Source organism: Protopterus annectens, chromosome 2.part0 (genome assembly GCF_019279795.1).
Source record: "Protopterus annectens isolate FY-2018-M chromosome 2.part0, PAN1.0, whole genome shotgun sequence".
In the NCBI taxonomy this organism is placed as follows: Eukaryota; Metazoa; Chordata; order Ceratodontiformes; family Protopteridae; genus Protopterus; species Protopterus annectens.
Window position 1 is genome coordinate 977,482,742 of NC_056728.1, and position 20,187 is coordinate 977,502,928.

Below are 20,187 nucleotides of genomic sequence, written 5' to 3' on the forward strand. Positions count from 1 at the left end.
GATGGACAGGTAGTTTCCTCCACTCTGAGTTGGGAATTGCTGTTTGAAGGATTATTGTGTCTGTTATTCTAAAAGTGTCTTAGCACTGGTTTAAGCACTTGGCCTCCAAACCAGTTATTTTGCATTAGGAAGGTCTACACGCTTGTGGCAGGAGAGGGTAGCCTATGAGCTTCTGAGCTGGGAATTGCTGGTTAAAGGCTTATTGTGTCTGTTATTCTAAAAGTGTATTAGTTCTGGTTTAAGCACTTAGGCTCCAAACCAGTTATTTATAATAAGAAGGTTTCTGGTTTACACACTTGTGGGAAGAGAGAGTAGCCTCCACCCTTATGAGCTGGGAATTGCTGGTGAAGGTTTATTGTGCTTGCTATTCTAAGCGTCTCTGTTGGGGTTTAAACACTGGCTCCAAACTGGTTATTTACATTAGGAAGATTTGTGGTCTATACTCTTGTCTATACTGATTGTGCCTTTATGTGATTGGTTAGAGGGTAGCTTGTTTAAAAATGTGAATATCTTTGCCTTGGGCATTCGGTGATCATACTCCTTGAGAAGAAGAATGTTGATGGTCTGATGATGTGCGGTATTGCCAGCAAAGCCAGGAGAAGTAGGGTAGTGGGATGTGTAACATATGCCAGTATAGATAGCTGGAGTTTTGTAAAGAATTACATGTCATTTGTTTATCAAACTTATTTGTACAGATGCTTGTGTTGAAAAATGTATTTGTAAAGTGGCTTGTGTTAAAAATATACCAACAGTGTATCCTGCTGAATAGAAAAAGAAATACACTTGTATGCCAGACCATATTTTAACTATTGAAATTAATATTGTAACAGAGGATACTGGAAGAGAAGAGGTTAATCTCAGTCCAGCTAACTTTGAAAATAGTGTGAAATTAAATTACCTAATTTAGGCCGTAAAGATTGTATCTTACAGTTCTGATTTCAGCCAGAGACAAATTGTCTGGGAAGACAAGTACTAGGAAGCCAGTCCAACCACTTCACTTGAACAGCAAACAGGAAATATATAGATACTACACACAGCAAGCCAGCGATCCAAAGCCAAATCTTTGTTTAATAAAATACACATACAAAAATCTGAATTTCTCTAGCGCCTCAGCTATAGAAGCCTTTAACAGAGTACAAATGCACATACTTCAATTCACCCTTATATACTCACTTAATTACTTAATAATACAATAAAAACAATCATTCAATTAAAATTCACACAATACCTTACAGCAAACTTTTCCATATGCATTCCTGATTCAGGTCCATAGGGCTCATAGTACCAAACTTTAAAATCAACATAGTTTCTTTTTTCTTAACGAGTTTTTAACTTGTTGATCAGACATGTAGGGATTAATTTCTACCCTATCTAATATGTTGCTTGCAGCCTATCTGGGTTCCCATTATGAAATTCTTTAAAATGAATCACTACAGGGCTGGTTTGATTATTTTTGCTAATATCCCTTATATGTTCTTTCAACCTACATGAAAATTATCTTTTACTTCCCCCTACATAACATTTCTGACATGGACATTTCAAACCATAAATAATTCTTTCTGAATTGCAACTAAATGCTCCTCTTGATTGAACTTTTTTTCCATTTATGCATATGAACTCTTTCACTATAAACTTACACACACTACACTTTCCACATTTTGACATTCCCTTCATGTGTATAGATCTAGTAATTGTCATAGTTTGCATACTAAATTTTTCATGGACCAAAACATCATTTATGCTTCTACCTCTCCTAAAGGAGAAGCTTATATTTTTATTTTGCAAAAGATCCATTTCTCTTCAGCCCAATCCAGAAATATTTAACTTGTTCTATTCCTACCTGTGAAAATATGGAATATGTAAATGTGAAATATATACATTCTTGTTCATTATTACACCTTCTTTTACCTTGTCCATTCCACTTTCTATTTACTACCCATTCCATCCCTCTTTTTACATCTACCGCATCATAACCTCTCTTACAAAACTTATAAAAAGTTTCTTCCATTTCCCTCTCAGTTTCTACTGGGTCATTGCAGTGGATGTGTAACATATGCCAGTATAGACAGCTGGAGTTTTGTAAAGAATTACATGTCATTTGTATATCAGACTTATTTGTACATATTTTTTAAAATTTTTAAAATGTATTTCAGCAGTGTTTCTTCTTTAAGAACTGTTCTGTAGTAATTGTTCAATTATTGCATTAATTTACCAATTAGGTGATGTATAAAAGCAGGGACACTACTGAATGTTTTTATCTGAAGAAGTTGTACCATTGACGAAAACGTTTTATTTACTGTATGGCGTTTATTTAATAAATCTGCTTGTGGAGTTCGCTGTCTGGAAGTATTCTTTTGTGGCTGTTTCCATCGAGAGGTTGGCTCTTCTGGGTTGCTGTTCCTGGCTTGCTTGTTCCTTGTGGAGTCGGTTGTTTTGCTGTTCCTGTTGGCTTGGTTTGTTCTATGGCAGGTTCCGGTGATTCAGCTCCCAGCGCTTTTGGCGCTAATCTGGAGGAGGGAATGCAGTCTAATTCAGCTGATTCCAGCCAACTCACGGGACAGCTTACGTTACTGGTACAGTTATTAACTCCTTTGGGGCATGGCGTTCAGGCGCTTCTCGCTGAACAGCGAGAGATATTAAAGTTGCTTTCCACCAAACCAGCAGTTGCTGGTTCGCGAGATGGTCCGAATGGACAGGGTCGTTCTTCTAACATACCAGCAGGTACAGACAGTAACTTTTTGAACACTCCAGTGGTGCTTTGGGATTCCGGAGAGGCGGAATTAAACAATTCTTCTAGCCCTAATGCTCAAGGGCTTGTTTTACCTCCTGTATCTACTTTTAATGAATGGGTAAATCGCAAACCCAATTTTCAATTTGATGAACAAAATGACAGTAACGCTATGGGGACTGTTTCCTTTTCTGATAGCATGCACCAGCTTGAGCATGCTTTATACAGGTACAAAACTCTTGAAATTGACAATTTGTATTTAAAGGAATGTTTACATAAAAATATTGTACCTAAAGGTTTAAGGGTTCATAAATACCCCAACCATGTTGTTACTGGGAGTGAGTTTCACAATGATTTAATTCAAGTGTTTGATGAATGTGGCTTTGGGATAGTAAAAGCCATTATTAAGAGGAATGATTTTGAAATTAACAGTTTGCACAAAGATATTATAAAGTTAAATGCCAATGTGACCTCTGACTTGATGTTTACTCTTGATGCTGAGAAACAGAAATATTATGATATTAGAAGGCAAGTTGACAAACAATCTGATATTGTGATGAAACGTAAACATAGGAAGTTGTACAGGGATATCAAGGAGTATCAGGAAGGCAGGCAATATCCTAATCCACCTCAGGCCAGGGGTGGGTTTCTGCCTTCACTGACCTCTAGAGATACTGCAGGTGTATATGAAATTCAGTCTCCTGTTCAAGAGCCCTTCTCTCCACCCTGTCCCCCTCCCCCTGCTGTAGCTTTCAACTCTGTAGATGAGACTGCTGATGACCCCTTGCCCAGGAGATCTGAGCGTCTCCGTAATCAACCACACAATCAACAGTTGAATGACCATTTTTTGGGGCATCGATCCCCCCGTCAGACGGGAGGGGTACAAACCAGAGGGTGGCGGAGGAATCACCAGCGGGATTGGTAAATGTTGGTTCTATTGAGGTTACAGGAATTGGTGATCATACCATGCACACTTTGAATGGTTATCATATATACAACTATAGTAGTGCTGCTATCAACGAAGTATGGTTTTCCTTGTTTACCAAGGGTTTCAAATTTGTTCCTAGTAGGGGTAGAAACTTGGTTAACACCATTCTTGATGTGAAACTTTTCATATGTAAATTGAATTTACAGAACTTGTTCGGGTCTACCAATATGGGGCAGGGTTTGATGCTTAAGAAATCTAGCACATACAATCCACCATTACACTTGCAACTAAAAAATTTGGAAAATAAGATCGAACAACAGATTCATGGTAGTAGGAGGAGAACACCATTAGTTTCTAACCTTAACCAGGCTGAAGATGATCTCTTGACTGAATTAAGTAACAACCCATTGTTAAGAGTTATGGAACCTGATAAGGGTGGAGGCACTGTTGTTATGGATTCCATCTTGTATGAGGCTAAGATGTATAATATCTTGCAGGACACCAAGAAATATACTACTATTTCACTCAATGAAGTGCATCTCTCATATAAACAAATTGATTTGGCACTTACCTTTTGGATCAGGATGTAATTGAATTTGACCTTTTTACATTCTTGAACAACCCCCACCCCAGAATACCCACTGTTTTTGGTGTGCCTAAAATACATAAAAACATCCATGACCCCCCTTTTAGACCTATTGTTGCGGCTCAGGGCTCTAAAACCCATAACCTTTCCAAATTTTTGGATTGGAAATTAAAACAGCTATGGGGGAAAAACAAGATCAGCTACTCAAGGATTCATGGCAATTTCTACAGGGTATAACCAATGATCTTTTTAGGTCTGATTTAATCTTTGTTACCATTGATGTGGTTGACCTGTTTTCTGTGATTCCACACACAACAGGTCTGAAGTGGATTGAGGAGGCTCTTTGGGAGTGTCAGGGGGTTGCTAACAACAATGTTCATTTGATTTTGGCATTATTGGACCTGGTTTTGAACTATAATTACATTTACTTTGATGGAGAATATTTCCAGCAGACCTCGGGTGTCTCCATGGGAGCTAATTGTGCCCCTACCTATGCCGACATGATATTGGCAGTATGGGAGAAAAAATTTGACTTAACTGTGAGTTTTCTAAGTATTGGATACATTACACTAGGTTTCTGGATGGCTTTTAAAATTATCAACCATCCAGATAAAACCCCCTCACTGAACAAAATACTTACCCCGTACTCCAACCTTAACTCCCTCAGGTCTTCCAAAAGTCTACAAGTACGGACCATTAAATCTAATAACGCTGGTGGTGAAGCACTATATGCCAATTCCATTGGCAAATCCTGGAACGCCCTACCAATCAACCTAAGACTTATGACCTCTCAGTACCAATTTAAATTACATCTTAGAGCATACCTGAAATCCAAATGGTTATGCCCTTGCTCCAGTCCAGACTAAAAGCTATTGTCCCTGCCGTACCTAGGCTTCTCTCAGCCTCCACCTAACCCAAAAACCAAAGAACGCTCTATTTAGCCCTGCTTGTCTGGCTGTTCAAATCTGTATCTCGTTAAATCATTTATATAATTCTTGCTTCTCTTATTTGGTCTTTAAGCATCAGTGTATTTAATTGTATTCACTTGTTATAGGTTTATCATTGTATTTGTATTAACTAGTATTAACTTGCGTAACATTATCATTGTATTTGTTAATCTAACCATGACCTTGGAGCTTTTCTCCCCGGGCCTCCACTGAAAATGGACATGTATCCAGTTGGACTAGCCCGGTCAACAAATGTAAAATAAAATAAATAAAATAAAATAAATATATGTATATTTTGGACTGGCCCGAGGCAGTCTATTGAAGAATTTGTTATCTATTTACATTCTACAACCAACTTTTTGCAGTTTACTTATACTATATCAACAGAACAGGTCAATTATTTGGACATTACCCTGGTGAAAGAAGAGGATGGCTTCAGTTCATGTGTTTATAGGAAGCTAAGCTTCTCTAATAGTTATTTACATTACAATAGTTCTCACCCACAATTTCAGAAGAGGTCTATTCTTAAAGGTCAGTTTGTTAGGGTTTCCCATATGACCTCGAAAGACCTCAATTTCCATCAAGAGAGTGATAAGCTCACGTCTCTATTTCTAGCCAGGGGTTACCCTATAATATTGATTACTTCAGTTAGGGAAGAGGTTAAGTTAGCTAGGGGTACTAGATTTGGTCCTATCTTGGGCAAAGAAAAAACAGTGTGTATTACGGACTCTACTTGTAGTCTTTCTAATTCATTTGGCTCTAGTCAGATGTTTGTTATAGAGCATAGTTCAGATGTGGGGGATATTAGAAGCATTGTCCAAAAAGAATTAAAATCCTTTGTGGACTTTACCGATTTAAACAATTTAAAAGATCTGTCCTGTAAATTTGTATACAGAAAGGGTTTAAATATTAAGAGAATTTTGGAGCAGAACAATAATCTAAACCATCTTGAACAGCATAGAAAAGGTACATTTCGTTGTGATAGATGTCCACAGTGCAAGTATGTTATAAATCAGGAGGTCATATATTTGGAGAGTAGGAACAGGAGAATTTGCTCCCACCATTTTTACAACTGCAATTCTACTGGCATAGTTTACTTGGCCATATGTGTTTGTTGCCAAACATTCTATGTTGGTAAAACAGAAAGGCAACTTAAGAGACGCATCTACGAGCATGTATATGAAATACAGAAGTGCACTACCAATGCACTATATAGACATGCCGTGGTATGTGAGGCTGCATCTTTTAAATTTTTTGTGTTGGAAGCAGTTGTTAAATGTAAGAGGGGCGGCAATTGGGCAGCACGTCTTTCCCACAAAGAAACTTATTGGCAGATTTTGTTGCAAGCAAACAAATTTCCAGGATTGAACGAATCCATCTCTATTATGCCTTATTTAAAATTAAGAGCTGAACATTTATAGGATTGAGATTTTAATTGCAATTTATTTTTATATTATAAATATTAGGTATGAGAAATTCATTATATATGTTTTATATTATTTAGTTATAATATTGTAAACAAAGTTTTTTATTGATTTAAGATATTAATTTAAATCTAGTTTAATTTCATGTCATGGTTGCATTGAGGTATGAGAGTTTGAAATTTTATCTCTGCTATTTGTTTGTGTTTTATTAATGTATTACATATTCTCAACTGTATTTATTGTAAATTCATTACAAATATGGGGTTTTGTTTTAAAAGCAAAAAGCAGAAATTTGTGTGTAGTTTTACTATATAATATATACATACACAATTTTAGGTGTTCTTGGTGGTTTAAAATGCATTTCAGCAGTGTTTCTTCTTTAAGAACTGTTCTGTAGTAATTGTTCAATTATTGCATTAATTTACCAATTAGGTGATGTATAAAAGCAGGGACACTACTGAATGTTTTTATCTGAAGAAGTTGTACCATTGACGAAAACGTTTTATTTACTGTGTGGTGTTTATGTAATAAATCTGCTTGTGGAGTTCGCTGTCTGGAAGTATTCTTTTGTGGCTGTTTCCATCGAGAGGTTGGCTCTTCTGGGTTGCTGTTCCTGGCTTGCTTGTTCCTTGTGGAGTCAGTTATTTGTACATATGCTTATGTTGAAAAATGTATTTGTAAAGCGGCTTGTGTTAAAAAAATATACCAACAGTGTGTCCTACTGGACAGAAAAAGAAATACACGTATATGTCAGACCATATTTTAACTATTGAAATTAATATTGTAACAGAGGATACTGGAAGAGAAGTACTACGAAGCCCTCTATATCATCTTTAGCAGTGAACTAATTGCTACTCTGGAAGGGTAGAAGTTTGAAATTGTTTTATAATTTTCAGAAGCTGAAACAGATCTTATCAAATCTCTATGTGTGTGTATTATTGACTATGTGCCAGATTCTGGTTCATTTTCTAGGAAGGGGGTAGCAAGAGAACTAGAAGTCAGATGACCAGATGTATATGATGTAATTCTGTAATCCTGGGCAAAAATTATGTATTAATACTAGATGAGACTGAAGTCTCTGAGAAGTCTTCTTTTAGAACCTGACAAAGAAGGAAGACCACTCACCTACTTCATCTTGCCTTGCTCTAGTAAGTGACCAGGGAAACGTAATTATTTAGATCAGTCAGAATAATATAGTGAGCTTAGTTAAATGCTGTTTTTTCTGTATCTGTGTGAATCTATTTGTCTGTGTTTAATATCTCCTATGATTGAAACTCTGGTGTTTATTGTAAATAGTTATTTAGTATTGTCATGTTTATTATTATTCATTAACTGCGGTGGTGGTGCTGCGGTAGCGTTGTCGCCTCACAGTAAGATGTTGTCCCATTTGATTCTCAGCTAGAGCGTCTTCTGTGTGGAGATATGCGTGAATGGGCATACCTTCATTGAAGGTTGTGCATCAGGGCCGGCAACTCGGCACGTAAAAATCTACTGCCAATCATTAGTGGACCGGAGTTCCACTGTGGCGACCCCTAACCGGGAAAAGCCAAAAGACACAACAACATTAAATATATTTAAACTTTTCATTGTGGCTGGTCCTTTAGGGAATATTTTAACCTTTGAGGGTACTTATATTTATTCAGTGACACTGTGTCCACTCCTGAAAGCCTTACTGCATTAACCAAACACTATCATTTGCCACTCCTGAAAGCCTTACTGCATTAATCAAACACTATCATTTGTATTAATAATAATTTCACTCAGTATAATTGGGTACCCTAATATAAACATTTTTTTAATGTATGTGAATATGCTAATAAAAATAGAGAACCCCTATTTTTTTGATAGGTGCTATAGAATCTTTTACATCTACCTGAGAAACCACCAACTCAAGCAGATGATGCCTCCATTTAACAGCTTATCTGAAGGATGATACACTCAGGAGTGCAGCACTCTACCCCAACCTTACTTTGCTACTCGGCAATCCATCTACCTGGTATGGGACCATTATCTAGAAGAGACCGAGTCCTTCTCATCTGAGACCAGAAAAATGGGGGGGGAGCATATTGGTGCACAATGTCAGGAAGATGGGAAGGGGTCATTTTAAACAAGGAGAAAAGAGACAAAAGGAGTGCAGGCAACATATTGCAGGGACTAACTCACAGAGATAGACACAGATGGAATGAATGCTGTAGAGAGAGAATCAACTGAAGCATTCAGCAGGGCATGTGACAAATAGAAAATGGGTAAGGGATAAAAGAAAGATGGAGTGAAGGTAAAATATCAAATGCAAATAAAACGGATGATTAGACTCAGCAAACGTAAAATAATGTAGTGTTCAGTTTCATGTAGTAAAAGTATCCCCCCAAGGATTTATAATTCACATGACAAATACTGCTGTTACCGCTTAGGTTTACATGTTCTTCTAATGCTTTCATTTTGTTTTTATGTCTTTAGTTCAGCAGTGCCAAAGTGGGTCTATTATGCCATTCAACCAATTGCTGCATCTTTGGAATGGTTTCTGCCTGAGCCATTTGCTGGAGAAATATATGGACTGAGTAAAGGATTTGGATTAAGTGTTGCTGATGGGGTCATCCTCAACCTAGTTTATGAATTCACTCCGTACGTAAATAATGTTTATATATACATTTATATATATATGTATATATATATAGTATTTGTTATCTTGAACAGCATATAGAAGATCTTAAGCACACTTAGAAACATTCAAAGTTCAGGGAACGTGACTCAAATACTTCAACAGAATGACATAAAATAATGTGTAGTTGTATTTATTTTTGTACTGTACAAATTGAAAGCTTCAACCTTTAGGATTTCAGTTACAGATGCATAAGTACTGCTTAAGAAAAGTTTAAAACTGCCTACATAGGCAAAAAATAGCTGCTCTGGATTGCCTTCAGCATGTCATAGTTTTATTGGGGTGCTACATTTACACTGAACATAGAAATGATGGTCAGAAATTCCTGTTTAGCTCACCTCACTCTCTTCCAAATACATCTTAAAGTAACTGTATTGAAAGAACAGTGTTTTTCCTTATAGCATGCTGGATATTTCCTATTTTTGCAACGGTAAGTGACAAGCAGGGTACCTTCAAAACTAGTTTTTAAAACCTTGAATCTGTCTACATGTTAGAGCGTCTCTTCATGTGTCACTTTGTAAAGATGGCTGTTGTTAGAGCTTCTCTTTGTGTCACCTTTCTAAAGATGGCCATGTGCCCATTCTGGCACATCCAACCACAACACCAAATCTATAAGTAAATATCTGAGGCCAAGTATGGTTACTATGTGACTCTGCTTTATTGGAAGTTAAAGTATATAAGGAAAGCTGTATCAGGGTACATTGCCACATGTCCTGGGCATCTTCTGTATAACAGCTTCCTCAGCACAACTTCAAAAACTTAATGCATTTTCTTCCATGTGTGTTCTAGAGTATAGTGCTGTGTTTATGTGATCATTCAGAAATACTACATCTGTTTCTTACCAGTGTCAATACCATTTAAAATTATTTAAATGATTTCCCTTATTTTTGATTTGTTGGAAAAGGAAATTGTGACTTGTGACAAAGAATGATATCTTCAAGAGACTGTTAAAATATATTTTGGCTTCAATCTTCAAAAAGATATATGTGCCCCTGGACAATAATATTTGTTTTTCATCTACTGTTGACATGAATAACATGCAAAGTGAGGGAAAGACCAGATTATGAGTACTGTTTACCCAAAGATTTTTATAGGTATGGTGGGTTAACTTAGCATAGTATGGTTAGCAGGAAAGACAAGGAAAAGAACGGAATATCAGACATGTACATCCCACTGAGATACTCTGTGTTCATGTACGTCCCACTGAGACATTCTCTGTTATCGGAAATACATTAAATTTTTGCAGTCAAATGCTGCAACTGCCTTAAAGATACTTTGCTGCCAATGACAGAAGACTTTTGGTTGAGCATGTTCACCAGACTTGTATATATCACCTCTCACAGCCTTCCCTACAATTCTTTTTCACAGATCTCCCAGACAGATTTACAGCCCTTTATAGACTGACCCTGGGATTCAAAAACATGGAGAGTGTGATTGCATACAGGATGCCACTGTTTACCTTATTTGTGCAATGAAGTTTGAATGTCATTAAAAATAACAGCAGGAGAAAACAGTAGGAGAAGTGGAACTTTTTAAATATCCAACTTGTGGCTACAAGCAGGGTCTGCAGTGAAAGCACATAAAACAGAGGTATGGCCACAGGGAAAGATGAGGAAAAGCAGTGAATGGCAAACCTATACCTGCCTCCCAGAGACTCTGTGTGATCCCACGGACAAATAAGTGGCATGAAGGGTAAGTCATTTAAAGGTATACTGCTGTTCTCATCTATTTGTTGAGCAAATTAAAGTGTAGAGTTTGGAATATAGAAATGTAATGAAAAAGAGGAAAGCAAGCAGAGAACATAAGGTGAAAACCTAAGCAACGACTAGGATGGAGGTGGAGATGGTGAGGTACAATAGATTGGTGGGTTAGGTGCCCATCTTAATATATATATATATATACGAAGAGAAGGCATACCTGTCAGTGGTCACTTGCTGAGTTAAGCTTGATGCCAAAAAGAAGCATGGAACCATGATAAAGGCCACCAGTTAGGCACAGATTTCCAATGCTGGCCATATTATTCTTAGAATATCTATAACAATACCAGATGTAGCTAGGATACAGCAGAAGCTGTGGACCACAGAAAGGCTGTCATGTGAGAATTATGCTGAAAAAGTGAGTAGGAAAAGTAAGTAAGAGAAGTAAGAAGAAGGCAGTAGAGTTAAGGTGGGTATAGGACACACACAAACAAGGAAACAAACACAGAAGATAGATAAGAGTGACACCATGGGAGGAGGCACAATGGAAGGAGACATGAGACAAACAAACAAATGACAGACAATGGTGTTTGGGAGGACTGAAAAATAAACAAGGGCAGTCATGGACAAAAAAAGGAAGGCAACAGCATGATGGGCATATGATGGGATTGCACAGCTAACATCCTTGCCAGCTACAACCCAATGGGAGTTTAAATGCCACCCTGTGCTCTCACCACTGGGCCCTGGCTCAGATGGAGGAGCCAAGGCAAGGATGTGTGCTGTCTTCAACACTGGGCCTTGGCTCAGATGGAGGAGCCAGTGCAGGGTTAGGGATATGACTCAATGAGCTCCTGGAGTAGATTCTGTATATGACCAGAACAAGTATCTAGCCATTTGTCAATTAACCCACCCTATATTGGTCAGCTACCATTCAGTCTCAATGGTGTCACCCCCATTGCCAGTGCTGCCAATGGGGAATATGGCCCCATCCTCCGGCACAGAGACAGCTATTGCTAACTCTGAACAATGGAATTTAGCACAGAACTGACAGTACTGGACAAAAGTGCTACACTGGCAAAATACAGTTTTACAAGGACAGCAGCTGTACAAGTCTCACTGCAACAGGAATACCTATTTCACATTTGTGCCTACATTTTCATCTCTACCGTATGAAGATGTACTCACCTGTGTATCTTGTAAGACACTCTACCATCCTCCTGTGCACCCTTTACTGTAGCTTTGGGGATTTTGAAAGAGAAACAGAAGTGTGTAATATTCATTGATGTCACACTCTAACAAATTACATGTGTAGGTAAGATAAAGGTAATTTACAATGCATTTGTGGTGCAACAGCTTTAATCTTGGCCTCCAGTCAGTAAAGGAAGTCCAGATGGCATCACCTCATGCCACTGTAGTGATAACAACATTGCTCACCTGTGTGTACCCATCTCATTTTTGACAACCCTTGCAACAGTATTCCAGGCCTCAGATTTGTAATGTGGGTCCTCAAACCCCTCTTCCAGTAGCTAGTGGTTGTGGTGATGCTGGTGGAGGAGAAGGGGATATTTTAGATTGTTCCATGTACCTTCTCTGTGTCTACAAAGTGCAGGTCCTTCACCCTCAAAAGTCATGTTGCTGTCATACAAACTGCAGAGATGGCTGGTATTGCACAGTCACACCTGTAATCCAAACTGTCCACTACCTGTGAAATTACAGAACCCCTCTGGAGTCCATATGGTTAACAGCATATGGGCAGTGCTGCACATAGGTGCTTAGGAGTGTGTAAGATATCATGTAAAAATCAATGCAAGTTTGGGCAGTCATTACGATGTGGAAACAGTGATTCAGAGACAGTCATTAGTCAAACCCTCATTTACACGATCACCTCATTCAAGCACCTGAATTTGTGTGATTAAGCATGAGGGAAGGCAGTAAGCCTTTTCATGCTGTGAAAGAATCCGTAGAGGTGCAAGGCATCAATTTGCAGCAGGTGACTCTACTGGTTATTTCTCAAGACAAAGTGCTACTTTTTCAGCTATTCTTTTTCAAGTCCAGCTACTGTAAGCTGCTTTGTGACTGAACTATATAATAAAGTAACATTTAGAAGTATATATTCAACTTGTAAAACTCTATGAAGTCTACTTACAGTATATGAAAGGTGTGCTTTATAAAACTAATAATATTCTATTGTATTAATGTCATTAAATAAGTTATTTCTTTCCTAATCAAATTAGCCAGAGCAGTTTTGTTGTACATGTGTAATAATAATAAGAGTTTAACCAGTTTTTACAATTTAAAGATTTGTGTTTTTTCTATTAAGTACATAGTAGAAAACAGTCACTTCTCAACACAATACAATGTATACATTTACAAGAATAAAAGCATTATAAGCACAAAACAATAAGAAATCAAACAATCAGCTGTAGGAGACAAAAACCACACGTGCTTCCTATTTCCATACTGAAGATATCTCAGCACTGTCTAGGCAAACCCATCAACCCAACTTCCATATTTGATTAAATAAAAAAAAAAAAAACTTAAAAAATGTCTAACCTAAATATTTAACAAAATAGTTATATTTTTCCAACCCTCTGTAATCTTTTACCCCTGATTTAAATTAAATCTCTGCTTCAAGATTAATCACCAGAGTAAGTACAGAAGTTTTCCATTCTTAAGCAAATAGATGTTCTTCGTTCCACATTGCTGCAGTCCTTACTATTGGGTAGTCCGCTGTCCAGTCGGCCCGAATACCAGAGTATGGCTGCGGTCAGTCAGATAGACTACGCGCCACTCTCAGGTCAGTAACAGGCGATGACCGACGCCATATCCTCAGTCTTTTTCTTTGCTTTTGGATCCATGCAGAAGCAGTTTTGGCGTTTAGTGAAAAAATATTTTGCGATCTGAAATTCCCACCGAGAGTTTAATGGCAACTCGAAATAGAGTTACTTTTTTTTTTTTCAGGCCTTGTTTTAACCGGCGTCAGAAAAACTAAATGTAATAAAAGTGAATAACTGTATTTCTTGTAGGGATTACCATTACTCTTATGCATTGTTTGGGGTAAATTTAGGCTTGTTTGGCTGTTGAGCCCGTGTGCCTTGGCCTCACAAAAACTTATTAGTGAGGTTAGACTCACTAAGTTTAGGAGTTGCTGTGCCTGGTTAGATTAGCCTGCGGCCCCGGATTTTCAAGGACGTTCAACAGCCCACAAGCCAGAAAAAGAAGCGCCGACGGCGGTTGAGCCGGAGTCCCGAGCTTCAGAGGTTTGCCAGGCCCAGGAGTGGAGTCTCAGGCTTTCTGGAGTTACTCAGTGGAGCCAGGCCTTTTTACTAGGCCAGGGCCAGGTTGGGGGGGCAGGGCTTAGGGGGCTTCTCAGGGGCTTCTTCTCTGAGTAGTCTTCCTCCTTCTTCTCAGGTCCCTTCTAGAAGAGGTCTCTAGAGGCTTCAGGGCCTTTCCTCTTGTTTCGGCTTCTAGGGGCCTCTCCTCTGGGGGCTTCTCATTGCGGGTTCTGTACCTAGCTAAATATGGTTAAAATGGCAGAATGATAAGAGAGGCCTATTTAGAGTTTCTATGCCCCTCTACTGAGGAGAGCCCTAGTTTGGAAGAGGAGGAGAGCGGATCAGAGGCAGGAGCATCCTCTTAAGAGATCTCCTTGTGAAGATTTCCATGGAGATTCTTCCAGGATTTCTGCATCTTCAGGATTGGATTCCTCCATTTCAGAGCTTCTCTAAGAAGGAAGGCCTCACTTACTCTGATTCCAATTGAGGGAGACTGATAAGGAAAAAAGGCAGGAGCATTTTGATTCCTATCAGGGATAGGCCCTTCCAGGTTCTTTGCACCACCCCAGAATAAGCCCCTTTAATACCTCCTCCTGCTGCTCCTCTGGAAGATTTTTCTCCTGCTGCTAAAGCTCTGAAGGCTGATGTGCCCTCTCCTGCTGCTCCACCTCCTGTGAGGCTTAGGGCTACTCCCGTTAAGGTTTCTCAGGGGCCTAAAGGTAACCCACTGGATAAAGAAAAAATCCCTGTCCACTGAATAAGAGGGCCATATCAAAATCACTTCCCACAAATGAAGTGTAGGAACAAGGCAGCTATGCTAAAATATAATTGGGAAGAATTCACTATTTCCATGCATGTGTATCAAAGGTCGTGGTATTGACATCTAAGGTTAAAAATTGGATGGATTATCAGCTCTGTAAAGAGAAACTTTAGGTGGATGCTTTGGAACAAGGAGGTAAGCGTAAGCTCTCGAGCAATTTGGTTTTGCATGCTGAGTCAAGAGCTTTCACATCTTGACTCAGTTCTGTTTTTTTGTGCACGCCTCCTCTCGGAATTTGTTTTGCTCATGGTTGCCAAGTTTGTTTGGTTGGTCTTCTGTGGAGGCAGTTTTGTTTAAATGAGCATGTTAAGAAGTGTTTTAAATTAACTGGACATACATTGATCTGTGCATTGTGGGGTTTAGTTTAAATGCAAGCAGTTGGTGGGATAGTAGGGCAAAAGTAAGTAAGGTTCCTATGCTAGGGGATCGCAGGCAGGTTGAGGGTCCAAGGTAGAAATGCAGGGCTCAGGGGGTTCCCAGTCTCCCTTATGATTCCCAGTGGCAGGTAGGGCAGACTTCCTGGTGAGTGGCAGGGTCAGGGGCTTTGTCTCTCCAGCAGAGCTCTGAGAGGGCTCAGCTGGGAGGAAGACTCCTGGGTTAGTAGAAACCAGCCTTTTGAGAATCAAGACCTTCAGTTGCCAGCAGATATCATTCACCAAGACGGTCTTCCTTGGCAAAGAAAAGATTTCATCTTTTGCAAAAGACATTGGGGATTTCAGGATCCACAAAGACGGAGGCCCTGGCCATTCCAAAGGATTTTTCTAGGGTTAGGGGTCAGCTTTCCCCTGCATTCAAGGGGCCCCTGACGGCCCTAATTTTCACAAAAGAAAAGATCCACCACAGCAAGAAAGGTACCAGAGAAAAGGAAGATTTATCAGCCAAACACTTCTGTATCTGACATCAACCTAGGAGTATAGAAGCTTAATTTTACAAACAGCCTGCATACAGCCAAGCAGACATTCTTGGGTGTAATCAGGATCTGCAGTTTTAAGGCTACTGGACTCCAAGTAGAAGACTAAGGCTAAGGCAGGGATTATCTTTCTGAGTTGAAATTCTCATTATCAGTTCTAGTTTGCCAAGCCTTACTTCTATCTTCAGAGTCTAAGATTACTACCCTGGCTTCTGTATCTTGACTGCAGGCTTTCAGGCTACCAAATTTGGATCTATCTACTGACTGCTGGCTTCCTGGCTGGCCCTCTGAAGACCTTCTACAGCATCTGAATATGAGCTTAGCCTGCTGCAGTTTACATGCTGTATGTATCTCCCTTTGAAATAAAGTCCTTGACCTACATTCATCTCAAGGCTTAAGTTTCTAAAGAGCAGAGCATATATTTACAGCCAGTCCTTAAGATGCCTAGGAGTAGTCTGTGACTGAAATAAAGTGAAAACTATCTCAACAATCTCATATGTCCCAAGTGACAGTTGAGACAGTCCTTCAAGCATCTAGATTCTTAGATGCATTCGGCAAAAATCCTCAAAACCCTTAGGAAGAAGCAACAATGATATCTTAGGGTGGTGCCATGCACTGCCAGTGGCTTCAATGGAAATTGTCATTGTAATACCTTGCCTTATAAAGAATTTTGCTCACTAAAGTCACCCATCTACCCAAACAAGGACATTGTGACCAAACAGAGGCGGACAGATTTTACAGATAGATGCCTCGACATTGCTTCTCATACAAATCTAAAGAAAAAGGATACAAGAGGAGTGGCCTGAAGGCATGTCACATCTAACAATCAGGAGAGATTAGAGCAGTTTAGTTACAAGATGCCAAGGACAAGGAGATACTTTTACATCTCTTGGACAAGCATCTAACAAGTAACAGTCAACACCAATGGGTAGCGGGTATATCAACAGAACAGGTCTATGCAGGCTGAGTTTGATTGATAGCAAGCAGAGATATTAAAAAGCTTGCAACCAAGTAGCTCTTAACTATCCTTCAGGCAAGGGCACAGAATCAATTACAGACAAAAGCAAGCATGTTAACCAGACAACTCATGGATCCCCTAATGAGTGGAGACTGATGCATTTCAGAAATAGAATCAGACATGGGAACCCCACGACCAGATAGATTCATTTAGCTTCACTAAAACCACCAGCTGCCAAAGTTTTGCACAAAGGGGTTTGATGGAATTGTTTTCAAAAGTGGAACAGCTGTCTTCGGTGTCGGAAAAACCTTCATGTATGTGCCTTCCACCCTGCTTCTTCTGTGTTTTATGGCCACAAACAAGGTTGAGCCAGACAGCTCCTTGATAGCTTCAGAGCTGGTACGCAAAACTGGTACCACTGGTACCCTTTTCTAATCTGCCTCTTCCAGGCCTTCCTCTTTTCTTTAGCTCAAGACAACAAGAGGACAACATTGAAGCAACCATTCTCTTCTCAAACATCCATGGCACTCCCTGGCATATTTCTGTGTTAAATGCTAGTCTCCAAGCACTTCCTCTCATCTACAAGCCTCCAAGTTTCAGAAGCTCCAAAACCCAGCAACAAGGAACTTCAAGGAATTTTTTAATGGCCTAGATTATTCGTTTTTATTTCTTTCAAAGAAAAGAATGTGGCTCTGAGTTTTCTAATTGGTGGCTCTCACTTCCTCTACAAGTTTTTGGACAAAGGTTTGTCCTTCTGAGACATTAAGATCCATGCAATGTGTCCCACAGCTCACTCGGCTTGTGACCCCAATTTGTTTTCAAGATCCTTTCATGTCCAGTAAGACTCTGGCTTAGAGTATAAGACCCTGTGTCGATATCTTATTTACTGTGCTTGATCTCACTTCAACAGTTGGAAACTGACTCTACAACTCGCATGACCTGTAGGGCTTTTTCTCGAAGAGATACCTGGTTTTTGGAGACTTTTTTCAAGAGCTGCTACTACTGCTTGAAGGGTGCTAGAGCTGGTTGCCCCTTATGGCAGTACAGCCCTTTTTTTTTTTCATAAGGATAGGGTATCAAGACTTTTGTAATCCTTCCTTTATACCTGGCTTTCAGAGGTTGTGCAGGCTTAAGGTTTTTAGTGCATTCATTTTCTGCAAGAAGGCAATTTTTTCCTTAAGGATAGGACACACTAATTTTAGACAGCACTTGATTTGGTTGGGGATTTTTATGCTTTTGACCAAGCATTTTGTTTAATCAGTTTCAGATTTTGGCTCTGTTGCTTTGTGTTGCAAGGGTCTATTCCCATCACCTGTGTTAGGCAATAGGCTTATTTGTTTTCTTGGCTCAGCTTTTTTATGTCAGTCACATGGCTTGAGAAGTTTTGGGATTAGGCCTCATTCCACTAGGCTAGTGTCAACTCAAACAGCATTTCTAGGTTTTGTTTAAGGCTATTTTGGAGAGTTTCACTTGGGAGTTCAAGGCATACTTTTGGGGTGACATTTGCCATACCTTAGATTCTGGGGATAGGGCTGGCTGGTTTGCAGGGGTTGTTTCTAATTCCTATAGGGCTCCTACTTCTTCTACAGCATTTCAGCAGCCTGGCTTACCTACCTATTTTTCCTACCTGTTGAAAGTGACTGCAGCAATGTGAAATCTAGACATAGATACTGTTTCATACTACCATAATAATAGTGTATCGAGGATATTTGTTGCCTGCTGTTTGGGACTTTCCCTCCCTAAGGACCCTTGTTTTTAGGGGTTGTTGTGTTTGTGATATTTTTGTATACAATTTAAACTATTTTTGTGAGCATAATTTTGCAGGTTTTTGTTTTTTTATTCCTTATTTTCTTCATCTTGGGGGGGGTCCAGCATCTGGATATGGTTTCTTTTGAGGATAGGACTGATGCGCAGGCAAGAAAGTATAAGGACTGGTGCAGGTGCCAGTGTCTAATATACTTTTATATTATAGCCGATCTATCTGCATTCACGACCTGAAGCAAGGACTGTCATAGTAAGATCCTGTACCATGTGGATATGGGAAGAGTCTAATTTACTTTTGACCAGTGCTAAGATTGCCAGAAAGATCTGCAGAACTTCCTTCTTCCAAACACCCTGTGTGTCCTGCAATCCTATTCCAAAAAACTCCCATGTCCATCGGGAATATTTAGAATAGGCTACTCAAATCATACTATCCACCTGCTTCCATGCATCCTGTACTCTTTCACATTCCTAAAACATGTGTATAGTTCCCACTGCCACTCTCCTCCATCTCCATCAATTTGAATTTCCTTCTTTCCTAACAGAGATTTGCGTTTGGTTCCCATTTTAATGTCATCAGTTTCATACTCATAAACAATAATGGCTATAATTAAAATTCAGTGAAATAGAATGTAAGTTTTTTTCAAAGTTTAGTAATACTCTTTTGTGTAAGAGTTAACAGACATCAAAGAGGATACTGGATATTTGTAATGTGTTGGGGGAATTGGAGAATTAAACAATATTTTTCATTTTGTCATTTTAAGGTTACCTGACCACAATGCTTGTGTGATGTTTTTTTCAAAAGTCTACTAGTAAATTACAGTCACATAACATATTGTGCAGCTAGACTTTGACTATCATATTATCTATTCAGTAGATATTGCTGTCCTTATTAAGTATGCTACCTATTCCATATCGCATGAGATATAGTCTCAGTCTATACTCCGTTTACAATAGACGATGTGGTCTTTTTAGCTGAAATTACCAATTTCTGCAGTTCATTAAAGTTTGGATGGTAATTTGGTTAGCTTGGTTCAAAAAAACTCTAGAATAATTCTGATTATTCTAATTTATGGGATATTGGTTTAAAGTGATTTAGTGGAACAAGATAGTTCTTAACTTCTGTTTTCTGATAATTTTCAATTTTGTGATTATAAGTTGTCTAATACTTTATAACCTCAGTGAGTCTTCTGGATATAAATCATATTTGCATATTATTTAATTTGCTGATAGAATTGTTTTTGTTAAACAATCAAACCAGATTTGTATGCTATTTCTTCCCATTTCATCATTTTCATCCTAAAGGAGATAATTTGGAAATATGTTAAAACATTTCTTAAGGACTGAATAGCTATATATAATCTTTTTTAATTCTTCATTATTGCTTTTATGTAATATGAATTTGAAGGAGAAAGAATGTGAAGGTTCAAGTAGTTGTTCAATGCCCATAGAATTTTAATAGCAGCATTGTTTTAAAATGATTGCTGTTATACA

At 38.8% G+C, this 20,187-nt stretch overlaps 1 protein-coding gene across 5 annotated transcripts in view; it reads left to right on the plus strand.

Annotated features, from left to right (window-relative positions):
* Positions 1-20,187, plus strand: part of NAAA (N-acylethanolamine acid amidase) — a 775,135-nt gene that overhangs the window by 79,605 nt on the left and 675,343 nt on the right. For 4 of the 5 annotated variants that reach the window (XM_044061226.1, XM_044061225.1, XM_044061227.1 and 1 more), the window contains exon 2: positions 9,071-9,235. The exons of the other annotated variant lie outside the window; for it this stretch is intronic. In XM_044061226.1, the coding sequence (XP_043917161.1) occupies positions 9,071-9,235 (165 nt within the window). The remainder of the gene's footprint in view (positions 1-9,070; positions 9,236-20,187) is intronic. 5 annotated transcript variants of the gene reach the window in all.